The 23,592-nt window shown below is 39.5% G+C and overlaps 2 protein-coding genes across 4 annotated transcripts; both read left to right on the top strand.

Annotated features, from left to right (window-relative positions):
- The first annotated feature begins 665 nt into the window (after positions 1-665).
- On the top strand, positions 666-17,252 carry dgcr2 (DiGeorge syndrome critical region gene 2). Of its 3 annotated transcripts, none has more exons than XM_059357988.1 (11): positions 666-1,065; positions 7,426-7,458; positions 8,682-8,804; positions 11,920-12,006; positions 12,118-12,328; positions 12,688-12,764; positions 12,873-13,055; positions 13,143-13,347; positions 13,799-13,947; positions 14,440-14,676; positions 14,760-17,252. In XM_059357988.1, exons 1-11 carry the CDS (start codon positions 984-986, stop codon positions 14,987-14,989), a joined length of 1,617 nt encoding a protein of 538 aa, XP_059213971.1. In that variant the 5' UTR covers positions 666-983; the 3' UTR covers positions 14,990-17,252. The 3 variants fall into 3 exon arrangements, with proteins under 3 accessions (XP_059213971.1, XP_059213970.1, XP_059213972.1); XM_059357987.1 differs by having other exon boundaries at positions 667-1,065; positions 13,143-13,346; positions 13,795-13,947; XM_059357989.1 differs by lacking the exon at positions 7,426-7,458 and having other exon boundaries at positions 670-1,065; positions 13,143-13,346; positions 13,795-13,947.
- A 1,060-nt stretch (positions 17,253-18,312) lies between these two features.
- On the top strand, positions 18,313-22,869 carry LOC131992605 (carbonic anhydrase 15-like). Its single transcript, XM_059358225.1, has 8 exons — positions 18,313-18,776; positions 18,880-18,909; positions 19,906-20,082; positions 21,243-21,388; positions 21,500-21,592; positions 21,979-22,045; positions 22,124-22,284; positions 22,376-22,869. The coding sequence occupies exons 1-8, from the start codon at positions 18,725-18,727 to the stop codon at positions 22,592-22,594; spliced, it is 945 nt and encodes a 314-aa protein (XP_059214208.1). The 5' UTR covers positions 18,313-18,724; the 3' UTR covers positions 22,595-22,869.
- The last annotated feature ends 723 nt before the right edge of the window (positions 22,870-23,592 follow it).

Raw genomic sequence — 23,592 nt, 5'->3', positions numbered from 1 at the left:
TCCAATATGATAACAAAAGTAATCATCATAACATTCCCTCAAAGACATGGACTCACTGACTTGTTATGATAATTGCAGTGTTGGAGTTTGACCCAAGGGCAGTCATACAAGGTCAGCCAGGTCAGAGTGTCCCAAGAGGAGAAGGAAGACCGTGAAATAGAGGTAATTATTTAATAACATTATGGAATGTAGATTTATGCACTTTTAGTAAAGAGGTTTCTCATATATCCCAAATGAAAAGCAAATCTCATTTCATGACTGCTTTGAGTGAAATAACTTGGTTTCAGAATAAATCTACTTAATTGGAGTGATGAATGATACGAGTTCACGTATTTTGTGACCTTGAGGTGAACCATGTTGTTACATCTAATTATCTTTTCTAATTAGCGCAATCACACTTAATCAAAGTCTTCTGATATACAGCTGAAAACACACCGACCAGTGCCAGCAGCTCGCACTGATAAACTGCACCAGTCACCAGCGCCGCCCGTGTGTCGCTGCCATCCGCTCAGTTATAATATTTTGGGTTTGGTTTCATCTCATAATCTCATCGGGGGGCACACATACACATTGGTTATCGTGTGTCACACTGGGTTTAAGCGGCTAAACTCCGCCCCGACAGCTCCTCCAGCTGATCGCCCCTGTGTGTTGAATGTTTGGGATTGTTGTGATGGGAGGCCGCAGCCATCTTGGATCAGCGCCGCTCCACACCGAGCAGCAGGAGAGGACGGACGTTAACGGTAGAGCCAGTTAGCTAACGTTAGCAGCTCGGCCAGATTAACCACAATCTGTGTCGCTGTGCGGTGCGAATATGCTTTATACACGCTGTTTTTCTTCGTTAGCTGCCGCTTTGAGCGCATAAAAATGAGTATAAAGTGTGTTAAACGTTTAACGTTGTAACTCCGGAGAGGGCGGCGGCGGTGCAGATCCTCGGTCTATTTTTTACATTTCTGGATAGAGGAGTTACTATGAATGGAGGATAAATGTTGCCAAAGGCTGACAGCAGCAGTTTCGTCCTCTTCTCTCTTCTCTTCGTCCTCACATTAACGGACCCACCACGGACAGGTAAATAAATTCAGAGTTGTTGTTTTTTATTTTCCTTTTGCATACATTCCCGTGCGCTCGCCACTGAAGTAGGAGAATCAGAGATTAGAGCTGTAGAAAGCGGCAGGTCAGGCGGAAGGGCCTGCTGGATAAACCGGGGACTCAGGTGGTGTTTTAAACCGCTGCCGTGCGACGGCTGGACGGCGTGGAGGTCCGCCTTACTGTCGTCTGTGTATCAAATTTAACAAAAAAGTGGGCAAAGTAAAAACTCCGTCGGAAATAATTAAACAACTAGTAAATAAAAATGTAATACCGTCCACATAACCTCATTATATTAAATAAAAACCGTATTTGTTTTCCCCCCACATATAGACTGTTGTCTCGGTTTCATAAGCTATTTTTGACACTTATTGATACGGCTCTATTGGGAAATGTTGTCAAAGGCTTAAAATCTATCTTCGCTCGTATTTTATAAAAGGTGGATGTTTTTAACTGGCGTGTAAACAATTTAACCTTAGCTGTGTTTACACTCTCCTACATCCCTTGGTTTCTGTCCGCTTAGACGTGAAGCTGTAATTTGAAATGCATGTCAGAGATTCATGCTCCTGCATCACAAAGCTGCCTCTCATTGACTCATCCTTTTAGCACAGTTTAATATATGAGGGATAAATTACACAGTAAATGTAATTGTCATGACACATTTTTAAACATGCTTTTGTCGCCTGTGTGCAACTCATTGTGCAGACAAAACCATGGACCCCTAATTAGCAAACATCTAGTTTAAAAAAAAAAAATCTATCCACCTCCAATACCGTATTGGCACACACACATCCCTCTTCATGTTGTCATGTCTGTCACAAAATGCCAGTGTTTTATTATCCAAACAGGGAAATTATTTCATGTCTTAATTTTTCTCGATTGGAAACCTGTACTCGTGCTGTGAATGCAAACACGTGCATAGCCTATCCTGAATCCCTTCAAGCAGCAATCATAAATGCATCTTGTGGTTTTCTTTAGGCCCAATCTTGTGATTCTGACAATCATGTGGATTGAAGAAATGTATCGTTCAAGCTGTGAATAAACAGGTTATTGTTTGGCTTCATATAAAGGAGTGCCCAGAAAACATAGCACACTCAACATTGCATGCTTGAGTTCATTTCTGTTTGATTTCTGTGCAAATATAAAGTTGATATTATTAGGAGGCTCTTTGTGTTTCATTTTCAATGAATCATAGATTGTAATCACCTGAGATTATTCATGTTTTCAAAGGGGAATTTATTATTTACTCTACTGTTAAAGAGTGAACACACCACTGCTTTGTTTAATTTAACTAGGGTGAAAAGTTAAGGCTATCGGTTGTCAGTGTTTTAGCCTTGAGCTTAATGCTTTTGAATGAGACTTATTGCCTAGGATTGAAAACACTCCTAGTTGTTTTGGGGATAGTGTGGCCTTCATGCCAAGCCTCCTACAGGAGGGACTATCTGTTTTATCGTATTTTGCACAGGCTGTGCCACAGAGGGTGTGTTTTTGTAGCACGCGGGTGCACATGAACTGCAGGCTTCCAAAACCTTGATGCCCACACAACTTGGACATTCAGCTTAAGAATAATCCAGTTTACTGGAACATATTTCAATTTTAAAAATGTGTGAGCATGAAACACTTTTCCTGTCATACAGGAAGCCTTGAGCCATCTGACAGTGTCTTTCAGAATCTGGCAGCATCGCCTCCTGCTCCAGGTACACGGCATGCATCTTAAAATGAAATGGACACTTATTGTCTCTTTCGTTATAGACTTCTCTGGATATCTGCTGGTGAACCAGACAGCATTTTTTAAACATAGTTAGGCTTTATATACTCTCCATCCAAAGGAAAATGTTTTGAATTCAAAATAGAATTAGTATGAAATTTAGAGTCCAAGCTAGTTTCACATGCAAATAATGCATCTGTTTGCTCATGCATATGCTACATTACTCTGCATAATATTGCGCAAGTGACCAATGTAAAAAAGGAAATAGATACGATCACATACACAGGCCAGTGCAGTGGCTCGGTTGTTGGCACATGTGCAGGTTCTGTGGTCGCTTCAGTTTGATCCTACACCACAGAGAGACACATGTCATATGATCACATAAACACATTGTCCAGCTGATTGCTGTGGCCATTTGTCCTGTGTGGCTCCCAACCTTCTGCCAAATGCAAAGGTAAAAGTTCAGTCTGGTTGGGCTGAACATGTCAGACACTCAGAGACTGAAATCTTGGCTTGCATTTACACAGCCGTCAATTTGAGCAACTAGTCCACTGAACTTTGTTTATCGTCTGTGGGGCTGAGCGTGCCATCTGTGTTACACTGACAGCTGCTTTATCACTATTTGTTCTGCGCAAAAAAGTTGGCTGTAGTATAACTTTTGACAAACATCAATCAACAGACAGTCAGATGATTTTGTTCACCTGATGGCTCACTGACGAAACTGCGGTTGCATGTGACAGTTAACTTGCAGTGAGCCAAATAGAGGAGACTTTATCGCTACATTTTTGAAAGACAATAGAAGTAAATTGAAGCCGTTTAAATGATGAAAAGAACTCCTGAAAACCTTACCATTTTCCTCTTGTAGATGAAACTACTGTCCTGTTTATTTGCTCCAGATCAGTTGATGGAAACACGTTGTACAAGGTAGCCCCTGACCTTCCATATATTTCTGGCTCAAGAACAAGGCGTTTTCACCTTCATACCTGAAACATGTTGCTCATGCTGCTTTCCTGTGTATGTTGAGGAAATGAAAATGTCAGAGGAGGCAACTGACCGTGTCACAGGGTAGAGACATTTCAGTCAGACTGACAAAATGTTTGAAACCCAAGAGTCTTGTACCTGATATCCCACCAGCTGCCTGCAGATAGATCAAGGTTATGTTATGCTCTAGGTCAGTAAAAATCCTACCTTTTATCCCTGGAATACTAAAAACAGAGTTGGAAATTAATTTTCTGTCCACCTGCCACTTCGGCTGGTTGATTCCAAAATCTACCAGCGACTTAATAGATTACCCATGGTTTTTTTGGCTGGTTAATGAAACTGCAACACTCCTGGCATATTTTACCTGCATTTGGCTGGTGGTCGGTGCTCATTTTCAGCCCTAAGTGACTAGAAATGATCAGTATTAGCATTTTATCCTTCTATGGTAAACCTCAGTGTTGTGCTCTGTATTTAAGAGCAACTCTGTGGCATTTTAGTACTAAAAAGAAGTTCAAGTGTCAATCCTTTTTCAGTGAAATAATCATATTCATTCCATGCCCCAAAACTGCTTTTTGTTATGTTGGCTACCAAATGATTTGCAAAACAAATAGCTGTATTTTTGAAGGCATTTGTCCCCAAAATGCGTTCATCCACACAGTTTTAAGATAATATATTGGTTTTAAATGTGAAGTGGTATAAAGAAAGAAAGAAAGAAATGAATGCCTGTACCCACTCACTGCTTTTAACAGTGAGCCTCAGTGTTGATGTGAATCATCAGAAGCCAGAGATGATGCAGTGTGCTGTGTACAAGGCCAGTTCACTGTGCCATTATATTTTAGTGGGACTGAGTTGGGGCAGTCTCATAGTCTTTATTGTATTTTCCTGTTGGTTATGTAAGAGATGCAGAGGCTCACTTGTCTCAGGGTAGCCAGTGTTCACTCATTTGTAGACTTGACTTCACAAAATCCAAAGCTTGTGAGATAAATGGCCTCAATAAGATATGATATTTATCCTGCCTGCACATGGCCTTCAGAGCTGCTCCACTTGTCATGAATCAGTCATTAATACGGTGATTCAGGCAAATGCATTACAGCAGTGAGATACAATATGTGTGTGTGCATGTATGTCAAGCATGTGCTCTACCTTGCATCAGGCATGTTGTGGTAAATTATGACCCATCCTCTTCTTCTTGCCTGTCTCAAAATGAGATAAACCTACTCATCCAATGTGGGCAGCAAAACCACTTTCTGGAATCCCTCCCAAACAGGAAGGGAAAGATGAGCTTTCAGGCAGTTGTTAACCACAGCAGATTCAGACACTCCATCCCTATCAAGAGGAAGTTCAGATAATGATGAGGGGAGTGCACTTCAACTTGAAGCCGTTCTAGATAGAGGCCATATTTTAATTTGAAGATGCCTAAGCTGTGCCTTCAACATGTGATATCTGATAACCTAACACAGTAGGCTACCAATGTCTGAATACATTCTACTCTTATGAATTTCCCAGCAGCAGTTACCAGAAAAGGCACAGAAAGAAGGAACACTGATCTGTGCAAGCAGCAAGTCTTTATTCAAACCACAGGCACCAGAAAGCACAAACCAGACGTTTATTTTCTAGTCATGAGCACATGCAGATACAGCTGAAAAAGAGTCAGCTACGTCTTAGATAAACAATCCCCAGCTGGGTTTGGGTTTTGTTTTGCGTGCTAGCCTCCCGGTAAGCTAACATAGCAATGCAACAATCTTGTTAAAAACAAAAAGCAAATCTATTTAATATCTTAATACAATATGAATTGCTGAAAAAAAGTAGAAGCCCTTGACTGTCGGAGGATAAGTTACATCACCCTGCACCTAAAGGTGTTTGAAGAATAGCATAAAATAGTGTGTATACGGTGTGAGTTAAAGACTATTATGTTTTCATATTTTTATAATATCCCACAAGGCTCTTAAAATTAGATTAACTGTCATCTTTTGAAGCCATAAGCATTTTTACCTAGTCTTTTATTCTGTGTACATATATGCATTCATTATTAACATCACATTTGGGATATATGGTCTCCAATGTTATCCATCAATTTGACACATATTCAGGGATCGATGATAATGCGTTTAGTCCCAGCAGACTAAGATGGGCCTGTAATGCATCTCAATCCACTTAGTATTAACTAAGACAAGGTGATGTCGCCATGTTAGACACCTTTGAGGCAGAGTGAAGGCGATCTGTATTAGGTCAGCCTTTAAAGGACCGGTTGACTTTTTTGTTTTCAACACTGATCTTATTTAAAGTGGACCTATTGTGCTTTTCTTTATCTTTTTTATATATATCTATAATAGTACAGTGTTTGATATACATGCTAAATGTGGCCAACGTGTCAAATAATGTGAAGGGATCACTGTGAACAAAAATGTAATGTTTCCAACAGGTTTGAACTGACGTCAGTCCTTGCCAGGTTTCTAAATATGGTCATGCTCCAGACACATCACTGTAATGTAATGGTATTACACACACGAGCTTTTATTGATGATTTTTAACAGATGCAGAAGACCTGGGAATGCTAACCAATCAGAGCAGACTGGACATATTTTGGAGGGTACTTGAAGAGGCAGGCACTAAAATGCAGCATCTCAGACAGAGGGGTGACTGGACTTGCAACAGCCACAGGCATTATGAAAAAAAAAAAGTTTTTCGAACCATAAAAATGCAAACATGCGCAATTTTTGAAAAACAGGTCGCTCACAGTACCACTACACTGGTCTATATGTTAGGAAAGTGAAAACGGGGTTAAAAACAATGCTTATTTATTTATCTTGCTCCGCTTAGCTACATCTAAGCCATACAGTAAGCAGGATGTTGTTCAGTTTGACCCAATAAAGCAAGGTTTGCAACCTTCTGTTTCAATAGAACATGACAAGGTTACATCCGGTGTAATGTGAGACTGTTTTTGAAGATATGATTATCACGTTTTTTGAAGGTCTGTTTTCAGGGAGAAGCTCTGAAAACTCTCTGAAAACAAAGCTATTGTTGAGGCTGCACTATGATTGGAGACAGTGGGAAAACTTTTAATTACATCAGCTTTAAACTATAACAATCCATTGTCATTTGAATTTTGAAGTGCATATCCAAGCCACACGCCCACGTTTATCTTTTATTTCAGGCTAATGATTAATTTGTGCATCAGTCAGAAGTCTGGTACAAAATAAAGGCAGGCTTAATCACTGTGTTAAAGCAGAGTGTAGGTTGTTTCCCTCTGGGATCATCAAAGCTGAAAGCCTGGTCTGTGTTTGTTAATGTCACCTGGGCTGGTTGGTACACAGATGAAACAATAGTCACTTGAAATAGCTCTGAGCTTCTTTTTTTTCTAAGCAAAAATAGTGTTGCCATTTTTGTCAGGTGAGTGGGTGGTCCAGCTTTGTTGTAGGTAAACATAACCACCTGTATCCAAGAACAGATGGTGCAATGAAGCTACCCTCTACTGGGCAACCAACTGGGGAAATCACTGAGCACTGGCAAATGCAACAGAAGTGTTCACAGTATAAATAATAGATATCCTTTTAGACAACATAATGACCAACACAAACAGGATGAATATTGTCCCCTAAAAGTCAACACATTGACATACAGGATAGTCACTCTATTGTTTCTATTTGTTTCAGGTCCGCGGCTAACTCTGGCAAGATTATTGTCAGGTAAGCACGCAGTATATTCTAAGTGTAGTGGCTGTTTTGTTAGATGTTAGCAGCTTCTTCAGATTGAGCCATATATAAATATTTTGAGATGGTAATAAGAATTCTCCCTTTAAAAGGTATTAAGCCTAAAAAAACACCTTTGTTTTATTATCTTAATGTCTTTGAGTTTGTGAGGAAACCCCTTATTTATTAAATGTTATTTTTGGAGTAGCTAATAAAGGCTCTAGACCTAGTAGTTATGTTTGCGTTTGAGGAAGACGGAGGAATCTCTTAATTGGACATGGTGTGGAGACCCACTTTGCACAGACTGTGTTGCTGAAGGGTTTTAACAGAAAAACAAAAGAAGCTAACTGTGAATCTCCTGCAGGTCTAAGGGGATGTCTTTCCAGTTGCCCTTATAACTGAACTGTTATTTTAAAAAGTCCCATTGTTTTACTTTCAGTGATCTGATTGGTGAATTCACATTTCTAGGTTTCTAGATTATTATAAACATATTCTGTTACCAACAGCTGTGGATTTTCTTTGCAGGGATTTGTTTTCTAATGAGTTTCTACTGCATTGTACGGCACGGCTCTACTCATAATTCAACATCTTCAACTTGTGGCCGTTACGGCATTGTCTCCAGCTGAAAATCGATCTAAAAATCCTGTATTGGTCCAGCTCAATTTTTTTCCAATTAAAAGGATCCAGTAAATGTTGAGCTGAAGATGTTGCCACCGGTATTTCACGTAGCGTAGCTATGAGGGCGTACTATCTGCAGAGGACAACGGAATTGAGAACAGCACCTTGTACTAAAAGTTAGTTAAGTTGAGCCAAACAATGCAGTAGAAATGCGGCTTAAGTTTTTACCAATTATCTTTTATGTCCTCCTTTGCTGTCTCAGTATATTGAATTGTTGAGTGGGCTAACATGCTGACAGGAATTGTGTGTAATACTGCTGAGCAAGTTCATCCCACTGGTGCAGTGATGGTGCTGATCTTATTTGACTGTGATTTTCTCAGTTTTGCCCCCAGTCGCAAAGGAAGAACATTGAGTATCTGCGTATGTTATAAAATTTTACCCCATTACCATCTAGGATCTCCTATTTTATCAGCTACCATTAAAAGCTCACGTGGCCTCATTCAGTCCTCTGCCGGACTGTGACATTAAATGGGTTTCTCTTGTTTGGAAATGGCTCAGTCACGTGCAGGTTTGACCACACAAACTCTCTTTTTGTATTTCAGAGCAGCGCTGCAGCCCTGGGCAGTTTGCCTGCCGCAGTGGGAAGATGCAATGTATCCCAATGTCCTGGCAGTGTGACGGCTGGACAGCATGTGAGGACAAGAGTGACGAGATGGACTGTCCCCGTGAGTATAGCTCACTTAAGCCCTTTTACACCCACACTGTTACCTAACACCCATAACATGATTGATTTCTGGAAAGAATAGCAACACCCGGGACCTTTTCACACTTGGACGATCTGATCACAGCTGGATGGCTCTAAATACAGGTGTGAATCCTCCCAGAATGATATAAGGAGGCACTGGGATCTAATGAAGCGACATCTAGAGATGTTCAGTGAAGCACAGGGACCACATGAGCAGGAGTAGTTTGAGCGCAAAATGCATCCCTGACTGAACTGAAGAAAGACCCAGTAACATTTGTTGTGTTTTAAACCTCAGACACAGTTCAATCCAGCTGGGATTCTTTTATGAAGTAGCTCAGACATCGTTTTAAGTCTGCAGGTACAAAAAGTCCTCCTAATCCAGCACAGAGAATCAAAATTCAGGACCAGCAGCTCTGAACTGACAGCGTCAGATGGCAGGGGGAGGCAGAGTTAAACTCTGAGTGGCTGCACATGTGTCTCTGTTTTGTTTACTGCTCGTTGATCTCTTCAACACTGTCTGCATAGATGTTTCAGTGCTAAGCCTTTGACCGAAATCCTATTGTTTTTCCCTCCTAAATCCAGAGAGACCTTATCCCCAGATCTCTGACCGCATAATAGGAATTATTGAAAGGATTGAGTTCAGCATGTGACCTCCACACAGCAATAGTTGTGCGTGCTTTTGAGTTAACGCTGTAGGCCTGCCAACAACACTGTTTACTGATGGAGATTTTAACACTGGACTCCATTCATTCCTCAATAAAAGCACATTTTTAGAAGAGGCAATAAAAGCAGGAATTTGTTTGTTATGAGATTATTTATTTTCTTTAAGGTACTTATAAAAATGCATAAACAGAATATTCTGCATGTTCAGAACAGAAGCAAATCTGCGGATTATTATCAATTGAGCATCTGAACATCTACTGCAAGCCATTTTTTAAAATTAATATTAAATTATAATAGCTATGGTGGATATTTACATTCAGGGTTCCTATGACTGCTGAAAATCCTTTTTTTTTTTTTTATTTTTTTTTTACTGAAAATTTATTTTCTTTTTCATTTTATAACTAGTCAGAATTGGACTTTAGATCAAAATAAGGTCAAAATGTCATTGTAGATATCTTCAATGAAGTTATTAGCATGTGTTAAATATGCATGAGGCAGATGTAGCCTGTTTAAAAGTCAACCAAGGGCTTTATGATATGTTATTGACATGACACCAAAGTATCTAAAACGGTTTGCTGATGTGTCAGACATATCAGGAATGCAATTGTTCATATAAATGTGAAATCAAACTTGAAACTAGTGAAAAAGGATTAGTGATATTAAAATGAAGATATCTTGAAATAAAATTTCTACATGTGGAATTGTCCTACAGATATCTAAATGAACATTTAAGTTTGTGACCTTGTGACTTGAATCTAAATCAATACTAGTCACTCCCACTGATTAAATGTTAAAAGGGCTTGTCCCAGAACATAATGTACACATTCCCTACGTGCTGAGTAGCTGTACTTTCATAGAGGAAGTCAAGAAAAACCCAAACAATGCTCACACATGCCTCAGTGAGGGCTTATTGTCTGCTAAATCAACAGCACGCATGGAAATCAATGTTCTTGTTTGGGATTAGCTCTTTATTGAATAACATGGCGAGGTGGAGCAATCCTTCACACTAAACCCAGCTAGACTAATACCAGCGGAAACTGTTCAACCTTATAACTTCAATGCAGGTCAAAGAGGAAAAGGTGTTATATAAATGAAGCGAGCAACAACAAGCTTATTGCAGACTGTAGAAAAGTAAAACCAGTTGCATGAACAGTATTGTCTACAGATGAAGAGAGAAAAGTCGAAATGACAAATATAAAGAATTTATAAGCTTTTAAGTTTTTATAGATTCTTAAAATTTCAACACTTTTCAGTTTGTCTTTGTTTTCAGGACTGACTTGCTCTTTCTTCCTTAATAATTCAAAGCAAAAGAGAGTCCCATAACAGTGCAGTAGTAATAATAATAATGACGTGTTATTCCTGCTTTTTCTCTCCTCTGTCTGGTTATAATGTCAAGAAAACACTACGTTTATTTTAGTTAATCAGCCTACAGTGTTACCTGAATAATCACCTGTTAATGATTACCAGGCAGTTCTGCACAAGTAATAATAGATATCAGCATGCTCCTTGTCCTTTTTGTATTTCACTGACAAAATGGTACAAGTCAGTTTTATATGCAGCTGTTCTGATTGTCGCCATTATGTATGGAGTATATTCAGACTATTAGATCTGAATATATTACTGGTGTTTCATCTACACAGTCGCTTATAAACAAGAAAAGATAGAAAAGTTATCTGGAAACTAGCAAGCAGCATTTAACAAATAATACAAAACATGAACCAAAGTGATTATGGACAGCTAGTAAAGTAAGAGTCTCAATATACATTGATTGCTGTGACATAAAGGAATTCTTTAAACTTGCTTTTTGCTATTGCACAACAGTTTAGATGTGATAATAAAGGTTGGAGTGGACATTTTTCATCCTGACAGCAATCAGATTTCAGTCTCCTGAAAATAAAGTCTAGATTTTGCTCTACACAGAAAATGCTGGCCTTTGATTATAGGTTTAAATCGCTGTAAAAACATCTAATGTTACTTACAAGATGATACAATCTGCTCTACTTTAATGTTAACAAAGGAAGTTTTTGGTTCTGCTTTTATCTTCCTCAATCTGTATCAACTTCCTTGATATTTTGTGAGTTAAAGGTTGTTGTTTAGACACGTTTCAAAATCTAGGACAGAAGTAATGAACTTCAACGCAGGAAGAAATGTTGATCCTGAGCACATAAATTAAATAAAAGCAAGAGGAGAAGTGTACTTGGAGGAATACCAGCATTAGTCCATACAGTCTGTGTACATTTATGAATACATAACTCATGATCTATGAAAAAAATGACTTTGCACACACATGATTTATGGTCGGTTCATTTCAACAGGTTGCACAACATAGACCAATTCCTGTTTAAAAATACAAAAACAAGTAGGATAAAACCTGTCCACACTTGTTGACCGTTTTTTCTTTCTTTTCTTTTTTTTTTTTTTTTTTTTTACAGCTATTAAGGAGGAGAGGTTTCGTTTCGGCAACGGCTATGACCAGGTAGAAGATGTCATCGGTGTGGCTCAGCCTGTGCGCTTCAACAGTAAGCATCTCACCTCACTCCCCCTGTTAATTGTACTTGATTATATTGTTGATGAAGCTGCACCATGTGTATGCAGCCTTATTAACCACAGCGTTTCTTTTCCCTCCTCAGAGAAATGCCCCAGTGGGTGGCACCACTACGAGAAGACGGCCAGCTGTTACAAAGTGTACCTGAGGAACGAGAACTACTGGCAGGCCGTGGATACTTGTCAGAAAGTCAACGGATCATTGGCTACCTTTGTTACCAACGAGGAGCTGCAGTTCATACTGAAGATTGAGGTGGATTTTGATGAAAAAGTCTGTGAGCGCAGAGACCAGTGCAAGTGAGTTTTCACTGAAATAATGTATCATTAGTCTGAAGGGCTTATGTTCCTGTATAGTTTGCAATTTCTGAACTAACAGAAATGTAAACTAACTAACTAAAGTTAGACAAATCTAACAATTATCTTTTGCCCTTGGTTGATTTGTCTTATTTAGTTTTTATGCAAAAATATAAAGTATCTGCATGTTCCAGCAGAGGTGGAGGAGTGATGGTGCTCTGTCATTGGTTGCAGGCCATCTAGTGGCCAATAGTGGCAGTTGAATGTGTTCAATACTGGCTTATGCATAAACCCTGAAATGGACCATTTGACACAGTAAATCTGAACATTGTAGTAATTCACCGTTTTTGTTTGTTTTCAAGGTTCTGGGTGGGTTACCAGTATGTGATCACCAATCAGAACCACTCCCTAGAGGGCCGCTGGGAGGTGGCATACAAAGGTGCGTAGCTTCATCTGCTCTCAAAAGCCAGCTACTGTTCTGTCCCTTGATTGTTGTAATGCATGATGTTTTTGTTGCATGGCATGATGTTTTTCTGTTCCTCAACAGGGTCGATGCAGGTCTTTCTACCACCTGAGGGTCTGACCAATTTTGGGGAGGCGTCTCCCACCCAGGACAACGTCTTCTGTGCCCAGCTGCAGCGTTTTCAGATCAAAAGCATGAATGAGCGAGGCCTGCACAGCTGGCACGCTGAGAACTGCTACAAGAAGTTCCCCTTCCTCTGCAAGAGGAGTATGTGGATCTCTGATGAAAAAGAAAAAAATAGCAGTCATATATTTTTATTTTGGACTATTTCTTGATGTTTTATTTCCCCAACAGGGCAAACGTGTGTAGATATAAAAGACAACGTCGTGAACGAGGGCTACTACTTCACTCCTAAGGGGGATGACCCATGTCTGAGCTGCACGTGTCATGACGGCGAGCCTGAGATGTGCGTGGCTGCGCTGTGTGAACGTCCACAGGGCTGCCAGCACTTCCGCAAGGATCCCAAAGAGTGCTGCAAGTTCACCTGCCTTGACCCAGGTACTGCCTCATTAACAGAGTATTGGTGTTAGTTGCTGCAGAGAAACCACAAGTAATTATTTGTCTACACAAAGTGGAGCTTCTCACTAATCTACAGGATCTGATTTATTGCAACATGTGGGAATTTCTTGCTGGCTCTTACTGATTTTGTTTTAGATGTGTGCAAGAAATATGCAACAAAAAATATTTCAAAGATTTGTTAAATTAATTTTTAAAAGAATAATCTAGAAGGGAGCTGACATCTATTATCTACTTTATTTACTTTACTACAATTTCTCATATACTCAGGACACGAAATGTCTTGTATGATTTTGTTTCTAAATTGTTTAATCTTCATACATAAAAAAAATGCAGAATTCCTTTCAGAGGTAAACAAGCTCCGGAGACCAAGTGAGCTTGCAGCGTGCGATACTCTTGTTTTGTCGTTTTTCTTTTTTTTTTCCCTCAGATGGAAACAGCCTGTTCGACTCGATGGCCAGTGGAATGAGACTGATCGTCAGCTGTATCTCGTCCTTCCTCATCCTCTCTCTGCTGCTCTTCATGGTGCACAGACTCCGTCAGCGGAGACGTGAACGCATCGAAACTCTGATTGGAGGAAACTGTGAGTGCTAAGCCCATTGGACAATTGCACACACACACACACACACACACACACACACACACACACACACACCACTCTCTAATCAATATTAATGTTGCCTTTTAATGTAAGTTAAATTTCGGACTGTGTAAGACCATGTATGATTAAGATGATCATACTGGGAATATTAACACTCCAATTGCTCCAATACGAAAAGCTTAAATTAATGTATTTTTTTTTCTCAAAGAAATTTTTAATTCAAAAAAAGATTAGTGGTGTTAACAGTCACCGCTTATTTAAGCAAAAATTTTCAGACTCCTTTTACAGCTCAAGAATATTGAGTGAAACATCTTTTCGAAACAAAATCTATAATAATTCTGACACATAAACCCTCTCCTTTTTCTGGCTAATTTAATTTGTGCTTTAAATGTATTAAAGGCTTATTCTGAGGCTGTATAGTAAGTGCAGTATTTTCACATCATCCTCGGTTTCTGTCTGTTTTTATTGGCTCAGTGCACCACTTCAACCTTGGAAGACGAGTCCCAGGTTTTGACTATGGTCCCGATGCCTTTGGTACCGGCCTTACTCCACTACATCTGTCCGATGATGGAGAGGGAGGCGCTTTCCATTTCCAAGAGCCTCCTCCGCCGTACGCAGCCTACAAATACCCCGACATCCAGCATCCAGACGACCCCCCTCCTCCGTACGAAGCCTCCATCAACCCAGACAGCCTCCTCTATGTGGACCTTGGTAGGAGCAAATCCAGTTACTCGTGTCATCATGTTTAGCGTTAAGCCCTTGTCTTAATTTCCTCTCTTTGTTGTCACCTGCAGGACACAGTGGGGTTTCCATGGTGCCAAGCCAAATGAACGCCATGGGAGACGGGCTGCAGGCAGATATTCCCCACGCCTCTGTTCCCGTGCCAGACTCTGCACCGTCCTCTCAGGAGAGGGAGGACTCCATAGATAGCAGCACCCTCCTGGTGGGGCCCGACACCCCTACAGATGGCCACGCCCCTGCTTCAATGCCCACAGACTGCACCTCCCTCAGCACCGTGGTATAGGACTGTGGACGGACGGCAGGGAGCTGCATCCGGACATTACCTGCTGGTTGAAGGAAGGTCATGAAGTGCGTTCTGCACCGAGGAGAGGATGCAGCAGACCGTGGTGTTATTTATCAAAATGCTGACTGCAGGGAGGAGAGTTAAAGTTTGTAAAGACAGAAGCGGTCTTTTCTTTGAGGCGCGAGGATGCCCTCTTTCTGAAGACTCCTGCAGTTGGCCTTCTGAGTGTTGTTTTTTTAAAACACTGGCATCTGTGGGAGCAGAGAGGATCGTTTCTGTACAGAGGAAAAAAAAAAAACACTACATTGAGGCTGCACTTTTACTTTAAGCTTCGACTGAGCAAAGCTTCTGAAACATCTCAGAGTTGGCCTGATTGTTCGAGGAGTCCTGATGTAAATACCCCCTCAGGTCTGTGCCGGTCAAATTTGTTATACTTGTGTGTCACAGTCCAGCACAAGACAGAGAATGACAGACGGACAGTGAAGCCAGCCAATGTTTCTTGCGCGTTTTTTGTTTGCATCTTACTGTTGTTCAAGCGGACGTTACGTGTGTTGATCTGTCGTTCCTTCAGGCTACAATAATGTTCTCATCAGCTTTGTCTGTCGCGGCATGTCCCAGGTCTCAATTTCTACTCGCTCATAAGAATCTTCTGTCCCCTCAATTTCTTATTAGTCTGATACATGAAGCTGTCTTCCAGGTTTATAGCGCATATTTGCAGCAACATTTTTGTAATTAAGAGGTTTAACTTTGCAAGAAAGTACGGTTAGTTTCCTGCTATAGGGGTTTTTATTAGGTAATGCTGACACAAGGCATTATGTATCAAGGAATGTTGTGGTACTGATGATATCGGAGTTTGTCATTGTGTTTCTTTTTTGATGATAATTTATGACTGCAGGCTGTAATCTTAATTGTTTTATTGTGGGATAGACGCAGTCTGAACTCCCCACTGATGAGTGAGCGGAAGCGATGAAGCTTTTCAAGAGTACGTGTGAAGATTAGGGATGATATCCCGTCATTAAATTTGAAGAAAAATGAATTTATATAAGATAACTGTTCCAATCATGAAGTGGTTTAATCATGCAGACGGTCCCATTGTTGTTACTTTATCTTCAACTTCTTCGCAGCTTAATTGTGTATTTTCTAACTGAACCATGTTTAGTGATTCAAAGCTCAGTGTTTTGCACGCTCATCCCTAAATTTAATCAGGTTTTTTGTTGGGGGTTTTTTTGCAAGAAAAGTTGTTAACTGTCACATTTGGATGCTGCCCCTCCATTCCCGATGTGTTTGTGTGTGTGGTTCTTCACGCAGTACATCTGTTATCTCAGTCACTGAGGTTGTTTTTGGCTCATGATGAAGATCACTGATGAGCTGTAAGTCTTTTTTTTCTGTTTGGTGTTGATGGGTCTGTTACCGTCCTTGTTTCTCAGTGGGATCGCAGTAAAAAAAAAAAAAAAAATTAATAAAAAGAAACATGTAAACTTGTATATCTGGAACGTGTTAGACCCCTTTTATGACGACAATCGTTCGATTAACTCAAGGATGAATTTTACAAAGCCTGAGGAAGTTTAGATCAGAGTCCACCCACAACCACCAGCATTCAAACCGTTATTTTGACGAGCCTCAAGAAAACCAGCTGTAAATGTGTCTGAATGACTCTGTGTATCTCATGTTTGAATGTACTGTATGTATAAAACTTTATTTTTTTGTGCTGAAGCTAATTTCCCCATTTTCCTTTTTCTTTTTTTTCTTTCTCTTTTTGGCATTGACAATCCACTGCGGATTATCCAACAAACAAATTCTCAAATTGTGGAAAAAAGTAGCGTCTGCATGTGTGTGTATAGGAGATGGTGTTCTGGTTTGGATTTTTTTTTTCTCTCCATCAAGTTTGTTTTATTTTTCAAACTTTTTTTTGGAGCTGCGGTGCATGTTTTTATCTTTTTGGCATGCTAAGAGATTTTTCTTTTGATAGCTCAACAGTCTGTCCTGTACAGTAGGTTCAAAGACTCCTGCATATAGTTTAACATCTGCATCAAAAACCTGCCCATGACCCCAACAGCTGCATTTACACTGTAGTTTCTGTGCTAGACTATGCTGGTGTGAGAACTAATTTTACTGGGTTTGAAATGTTTTTTGTATAATACGACAAATGCTACATTTCATTGTCTTTTATTTCTTAGCTTCATTTGCAGGGGGGGGGCTTGTGTTTTTCTGAGGTAGATGTACATCTAATCAAATGCCAAATAAATTGCACCATGAAGGACGACTCATGCGTCAGTGGGTATGAACACAGCATCGCACTGAACTTTATGTTGAACCTCATCAATCACGACATTTAGCTGCAGGAAAGTCCTTCGTCTGCAGTGGCCAAATGTCACAGAGGATTAAAGTGGGATGCAGGGAAATCCCCCCCAACAGTCAGATAGAGGTTGTCGGATAAATCCAATCCAGGGCAATCAAAAGATTCAAATAATTTAAAGAAAGCGGATATAGCGCACCTCACAGTGACTCATAAGGCAGCGGGCGGAGCAGAGATAGCGATACCGTGCTGGAGAGCATTGTGGCTGAAGAAAAGAGGCTTTGTTCACATGGGCCAAGTAGTGACAGAATCACATAATCTATTCCTGGATGGGAGAGACGTAACACTGTGCAGTCAAGATGAGGGTGATTGAATTGTAACATCATTTATTACACTTTATATGTCAAGTTGACGTTAATTTAATGTGCTACTTAATTCAATATCAAATTTTTGGAAGAAAGATTTGTTTCAGATGGAATACATGTTCAAGACATTTATGTGGAGGCATAACATTTAAATATTTACTTTACTACTTTACTTTATGGAGTCATGTAGTGCCATTTAACAACAAAAACAATTATTTACAAATTACAAATATTTGTAAATATAACGACAAATGAAAAAAACAAGTAAAGAAAAATGTCAAAATATAAACAAAAGCATAAACATTAATTTATTTTCACTTTTTAAATGTATTTCTATATATATTTGTTAGATCCAATAAGGAAAAAACTGGAAAAAAAAAATACATTGAAAAATATACAAGAGTATTTTATATGCAGAAAATACAAACAGAAATAAAGAGAAAATTATTTTATATTTTTCCATGTATTATTTTATTATTTCTTAATTTTTCTGCAATATTTATCCTTTTGTTTATTATTTCTCTATATTTACATAATTTTCATATTCTTTTACAGACATATTTTACAGGTTTTCTTTTTTATGAACTCCATAGTGATTTCCAGTGCTTTAATATTACTGTGGTGCAAAAACCTTTAAAATGAATATAAAAATCTTATAAAAATGTTATTTCTCACAGTGTTAGGACATTTTTAATGTAGTGTTCAGATTATTTATTCACGGAGAGTTATAGGTGTTTCATTTCTACACCCTCATTATATCATCCTTTTAATTCAGCGTGCTGCACATCCACTGGCTTTCCCAGGAGATGAATGGCTCTTGTTACTGGTCACTGGGCATCTATGCTGGCAGCAATGGGAGGGGGAGGAGGGGGCGAAGCTGCGCTGCATCAATGAGCCTGTTGATCAGAAAAGACCACTAGACTGGTAATGACATGCTTCACTGATCAGAGCAGGAGAAAATAAAACTCAGCTTTCACCTCAGCTGCTATTTTAAGCAGGACGTCCGTGCTGATCCTCAGTCTACCTCAGATACCGACACACCTGTCTGGAGTCCTCGGGCTGCGGGATCCTACGATGATTTGGACATCGGCTCTCCTCATCATTCTTATTTCATATGTTTATTCAGGTGAGGGTCCTGCTTCACGCTATATAATATTTAATTTCTAAATTCAAGCAGAGTAAATGAAGTAAAACTTTCCTGCCAACATTTGTCTCTCTTTATATTCTAGACGACTACTGTTACGATGAGCCGCATTGTGGTAAGTAATGAAATAGTTTATCTTAAAGAATATGATTAAAATGAGAGCAATTCTCATAAGATGTTAGCACTATGCAACCATTTGTTGGAGACCAATTTAATAAAACGGGAGACGACAAACTGAAATCGACCATGATTTTATACAATTAAAGTTCTGTTTCTATCACACTGTGTAGCTGCTCTTGGCTGGTGACCCTTTAAAATGAAGCAGTGTCTTCTTGCAACCCCCTGCTGAATAGGGGTGGAAGAAATTATTCATACACTTGTGGCAACATTGTCTTCGGATATATAATATATATATACACACATATATATATATATGTGTGTAATATATGTTTATATATATAAATATATGTATGTAATATATGTTTATATATGATATATATAGTTTACATACAAAGACTTGGAGAAGACTGGTTCATTTTGTGTCGTGTAGCTTGAGAGCAGTGCTGTAATTTATCTTTAGCTATTTGACTCTTCCACTACAACATTATAACTGAGAGTTTTTCCTAATGGATCAACTTGCTTACAGTATCGCTGTCATGCATCCTGATAGGCAGCATACTGCCAGATTCTTGCTAATACACGGCCCTACAGCTGAGTTGTCCTCAGCCTGTCACATTGTGTCATTTCAATAATTGTTTGAAGGCCTTAACAGGTTAAACTGTTGATTATATCTCAATATTAGAGAAAAGTCAGAGAAAATTGAGTAGGACAACATTTTTTCTTCTTTCTTTGACAAAACCATCTCACCACAATGTTCAGTTAGCAGTTGTTCAGGAGCTTATAAGCACACCATGCAGTCATCCTGCAGACCTTCTTTCACCTTTGAAACTGTAGGCGAGAAAACTAAAAACTAAAATACTGAATATCTGCTGTACAATTTCTTTATGGGAAGCTCTGGAACTGCATGTGGTGGAGTTGGTTTGTCAGCTACTGTTTTAAGCTAAAAAATAAATATTTATAGACTAATTTGATTCTTATGTGGTTCTTTCAGATCCTTATGCATGGGGGGACATGTTCCCATCTTGTCACCCTTTACTTGAAGAGCATCATTCTCCCATCAATGTCGACCACCAGGTGACCAGAGACGAGTCTCTGGGATCTTTACATCTACAGGGCTTCGATGAGATCCAAACGGGCCACTGGATGCTTAAAAATGATGGACACTCTGGTGAATACACTACACATACAATGTCTATGGAAGAAAATTATTTCAGAAAGTGAAACTCTTATATAGATGTATTACACATAGAGTGAAATATTTCAAGCCTGTATTTCTTGTAATTTTGATGATTATGGCTTACAGAATGAAAATACAAAACTCAGTGTCTTAGAAAATTAGAATATGACTGACTGTGGAATACAATATTGAACTTTTTCACAATATTGTTATTTTTTTGAGACACAGAGTTTTGGGTTTTCATTATCTCTAAGCGAGAATAATCAAAACTATAAAATTTCCTCTGGGGAAATTCTGAAAGGGTCACGGGGGCTACTGCCAGTATGTGTACACTGGGGGGGGGGGGGCGAAAATCACATAAAGTTACCTGTGTGTATGTTTGAAGCATGTGTATGCATGTGTGAGGAGTGTGTGTGTGTGTGGGTGCAGTGACAGCAGAGGTAGACAGAATGGAATTTCTGGCCTCGAACAGAAAGCATTTTTGGCAAAACCATAATACCTATCATCACTTCACTTTGAGCGTCCTGAGTTCTTCCTGAACGTCTACATATGTTTTTTTTAAGAAAAATGAAAAAATAGCCTTGTTAGAGCGATCTAAAAAAAACTGTTCAATGTCCCTTTTTCCAAAATCTTCCTGCGTTATTAATATGGGACCCAATGAGGCTGTTGGTGGTGTTGGTGGCGCATATTTGCGTCCTACGCCCAATCTATAACTCTGACAGCTTTACCAGAGGATTGTGAGTGAGAAGACAAATTTTCCTACGTTTCTATGTATAAATTATCTCTGTAGAGTGGAATTTGCCGCCTGGAGCGCAGTATTCAAATTTATTTTTTGACAATTTATTCTCTCCCTCTACACTCTGGCGATGAGGCTTTGCCCCGAGCACTGGTCCCTACAGCTATTGCTGTATGGGACCAGTGCCCGGTGCGATTGCCCCGAGGCCCTAATCACAAGAAAAACTTGAAAGGCTTGAAATATTTCCCTCTATGCGTAATGAATCTATATAATGTATCATTTCACTATCTGAAATGATTAACAAAAAATCGTGAACTTTTTCATGATATTCTCATTTTTTGAGATGTACCTGTATAATGATCTCAAGTCCATTTGCGTTGGTGAAGAGTAATGACACAATTCTGCTTGCTGTCAGTCGCGCTTCACGTTGGCAGTGGCATGTCAGTGAGCGGCGGAGGTCTTCCAGATGTGTACCACACCATCCAGCTGCACTTCCACTGGGGAGGCCCAGCCACTAACGGATCAGAGCACACCGTGGACAGCCGCAGATACCCGATGGAGGTACAGTACGGTCAGTAGACGAGCTCTACACTGTCACCAACCAACTGTTGCAGCAGGCGGGTGCAGTGCAGCCTTCCCTTAATGTCTGTGCTTGTTTTTATTTACTTCTAGATGCACATAGTCAACATGAAAGCCACCCATCCGAACCTGACAGAAGCTCTGGAGGATCCAACAGGACTTGCCGTTCTTGGATTCTTCATTGACGTCAGTTTGAAAACATTTGTTCTACAAAACCAGTTAAAAGTTTGGACACACCTTCTCATTTAATTTTTTTTCATTATTTTTATTATTTTAAACATTGTAGATTAACACTGAAAACATAAAAACTATGAAAGAACCAGTGGTAGAATGTAACCAAATGTAATGTAACCTGAATACTTCTTCCACCACTGGAAAGAAAACATGTATATTTTACTACATAATTCAATGTGTGTTCTTTCATAGTTTTGATGTCTTGAAAAATAATCTACAATGTATAAAATACAATAAAAAAAACTGTGAATGAGAAGGTGTGTCCTAACTTGTGACTGGTACTGTATATAATGAAGCATTTGTAGCTTAAAATGCTGATTTTGACCCTTTTTTTGCAGGTTGTTTATGCTGATAATGTGCACTTTGGACTCATGTCACAAAAGCTGTCCTCTGTTGCTTACAAAGGTTGGAGAACGCTCAGTAAATTCACACCTGCCTGTGTTTTTTTTTGTAACTCATAACGGCTGTGTTTCCTCTCCCAAGGCCAGACTACTAAAATCAAGCCATTCCCGCTGATGAACCTACTGCCAAGGCACAACATGAGTCAGTATTACCGTTATTACGGCAGCCTCACCACCCCTCCATGTTCTCAAGCTGTTGTCTGGACTCTGTATGAAGTCCCCATCTATATCTCCTGGTCCCAGGTAGGTCTTTAAAGATGTTCTCTGAAAGAAAAGTGTTGAAATGTTTTCCTGAGTGCTGTAAATAATCATGATTTCTGTATTTTCTCATCAGCTGGCTCAGTTTACCTCACAGATCTTCTCCACAGAGGAGGATGCAGAGCAGGTGACACCTCTGCAGAACAACTTCAGACACATCCACCCCACCTTCAGCCGCATCGTCTCCATGTCCAAAGATGCCAAACTCCTCACAGGCATGGCCAGTCGTGCCCTCGGGTCGGCTGTGTCGCTGATTCAAATCATTCTTCTGGGAAGCTTCATCTCTGGACTTTAACGCCACGTTAAGTCCAAATAATGAAACACTGAAACACCAAGCAAAAATGGATTCATGTCTTTACCCCATTTAGATGAAGTTAAGATCCATTAAAGGATAATATAAAACACACTGTGAAGAAAAGTACTGTAGAATGTTGAACGTCACTAAATGTTTCATGATTGTGCCCTGCTGTCTCTGCAGGATTAACTCCATTAGTGCAGACAAATGTTGTTGTTGTTTTAATTACTTGTTACTAACAGTTTAATATAATGTGAGTAAAGCATTTAAATGTGTTTTGCGTCCATGTGTTCATTAGGGCCCGAGCAGGCAACGACCTGCGAGGTCCCTATTGTATTTCGAATTATTTTTTTTTCTTCTTCCCAAATGATCACATTTTTCACTGTCTGAACATACCCCAAAACTCATGAAACTTTAAATATAAGTCACACCTGGCAACATTTTTTATAATCGATTGTCATCCTGAATTTCCACCACGAGGTGGTGCTATAATAAAGGAAAGTGCGTTTTGGCTAATAACTCCCACATACTTTATCACACATTGAAAAACCTTATATCCACACGTTCACTAAGTTGTGCTGAATCTTGTGATATGGGCCACGCCCATTTTCGTCTAGAGGGTTTTTTTTTCGCGAATTCGCGAAATGTCATAAACCTACTTTTTCGAACTCCTCCTAGGCAATTTCATCGTTTTGCACCAAACTTTGCACACAGCATCTATGGACCCTCATAACAAAAAGTTATTAAAAGAATTTTGATAACCCAAACAATACTTAAGTTATTCAATAACAACTTCCTGTAGGTGGCGCTATTTTCAACACAAAACACGAAGTGTTGCCTATCTCCACATTGGTGTGTCTGAATGACATGAAACTCAAAATCCTACTTCCCCATGAGCCCCTGAGGCTCTGTGAAACATTTTGGCCGATGACCACTAGGTGGCGGTCTTTAAATTTAAGTATTTTATATCTCCAAATCAGTTGGTCGGATTAACACCA

The sequence above is a fragment of the Centropristis striata genome, chromosome 19 (genome assembly GCF_030273125.1).
Source record: "Centropristis striata isolate RG_2023a ecotype Rhode Island chromosome 19, C.striata_1.0, whole genome shotgun sequence".
NCBI lineage: Eukaryota > Metazoa > Chordata > Actinopteri > Perciformes > Serranidae > Centropristis > Centropristis striata.
This window is presented reverse-complemented; position numbering and strand designations above follow the sequence as displayed.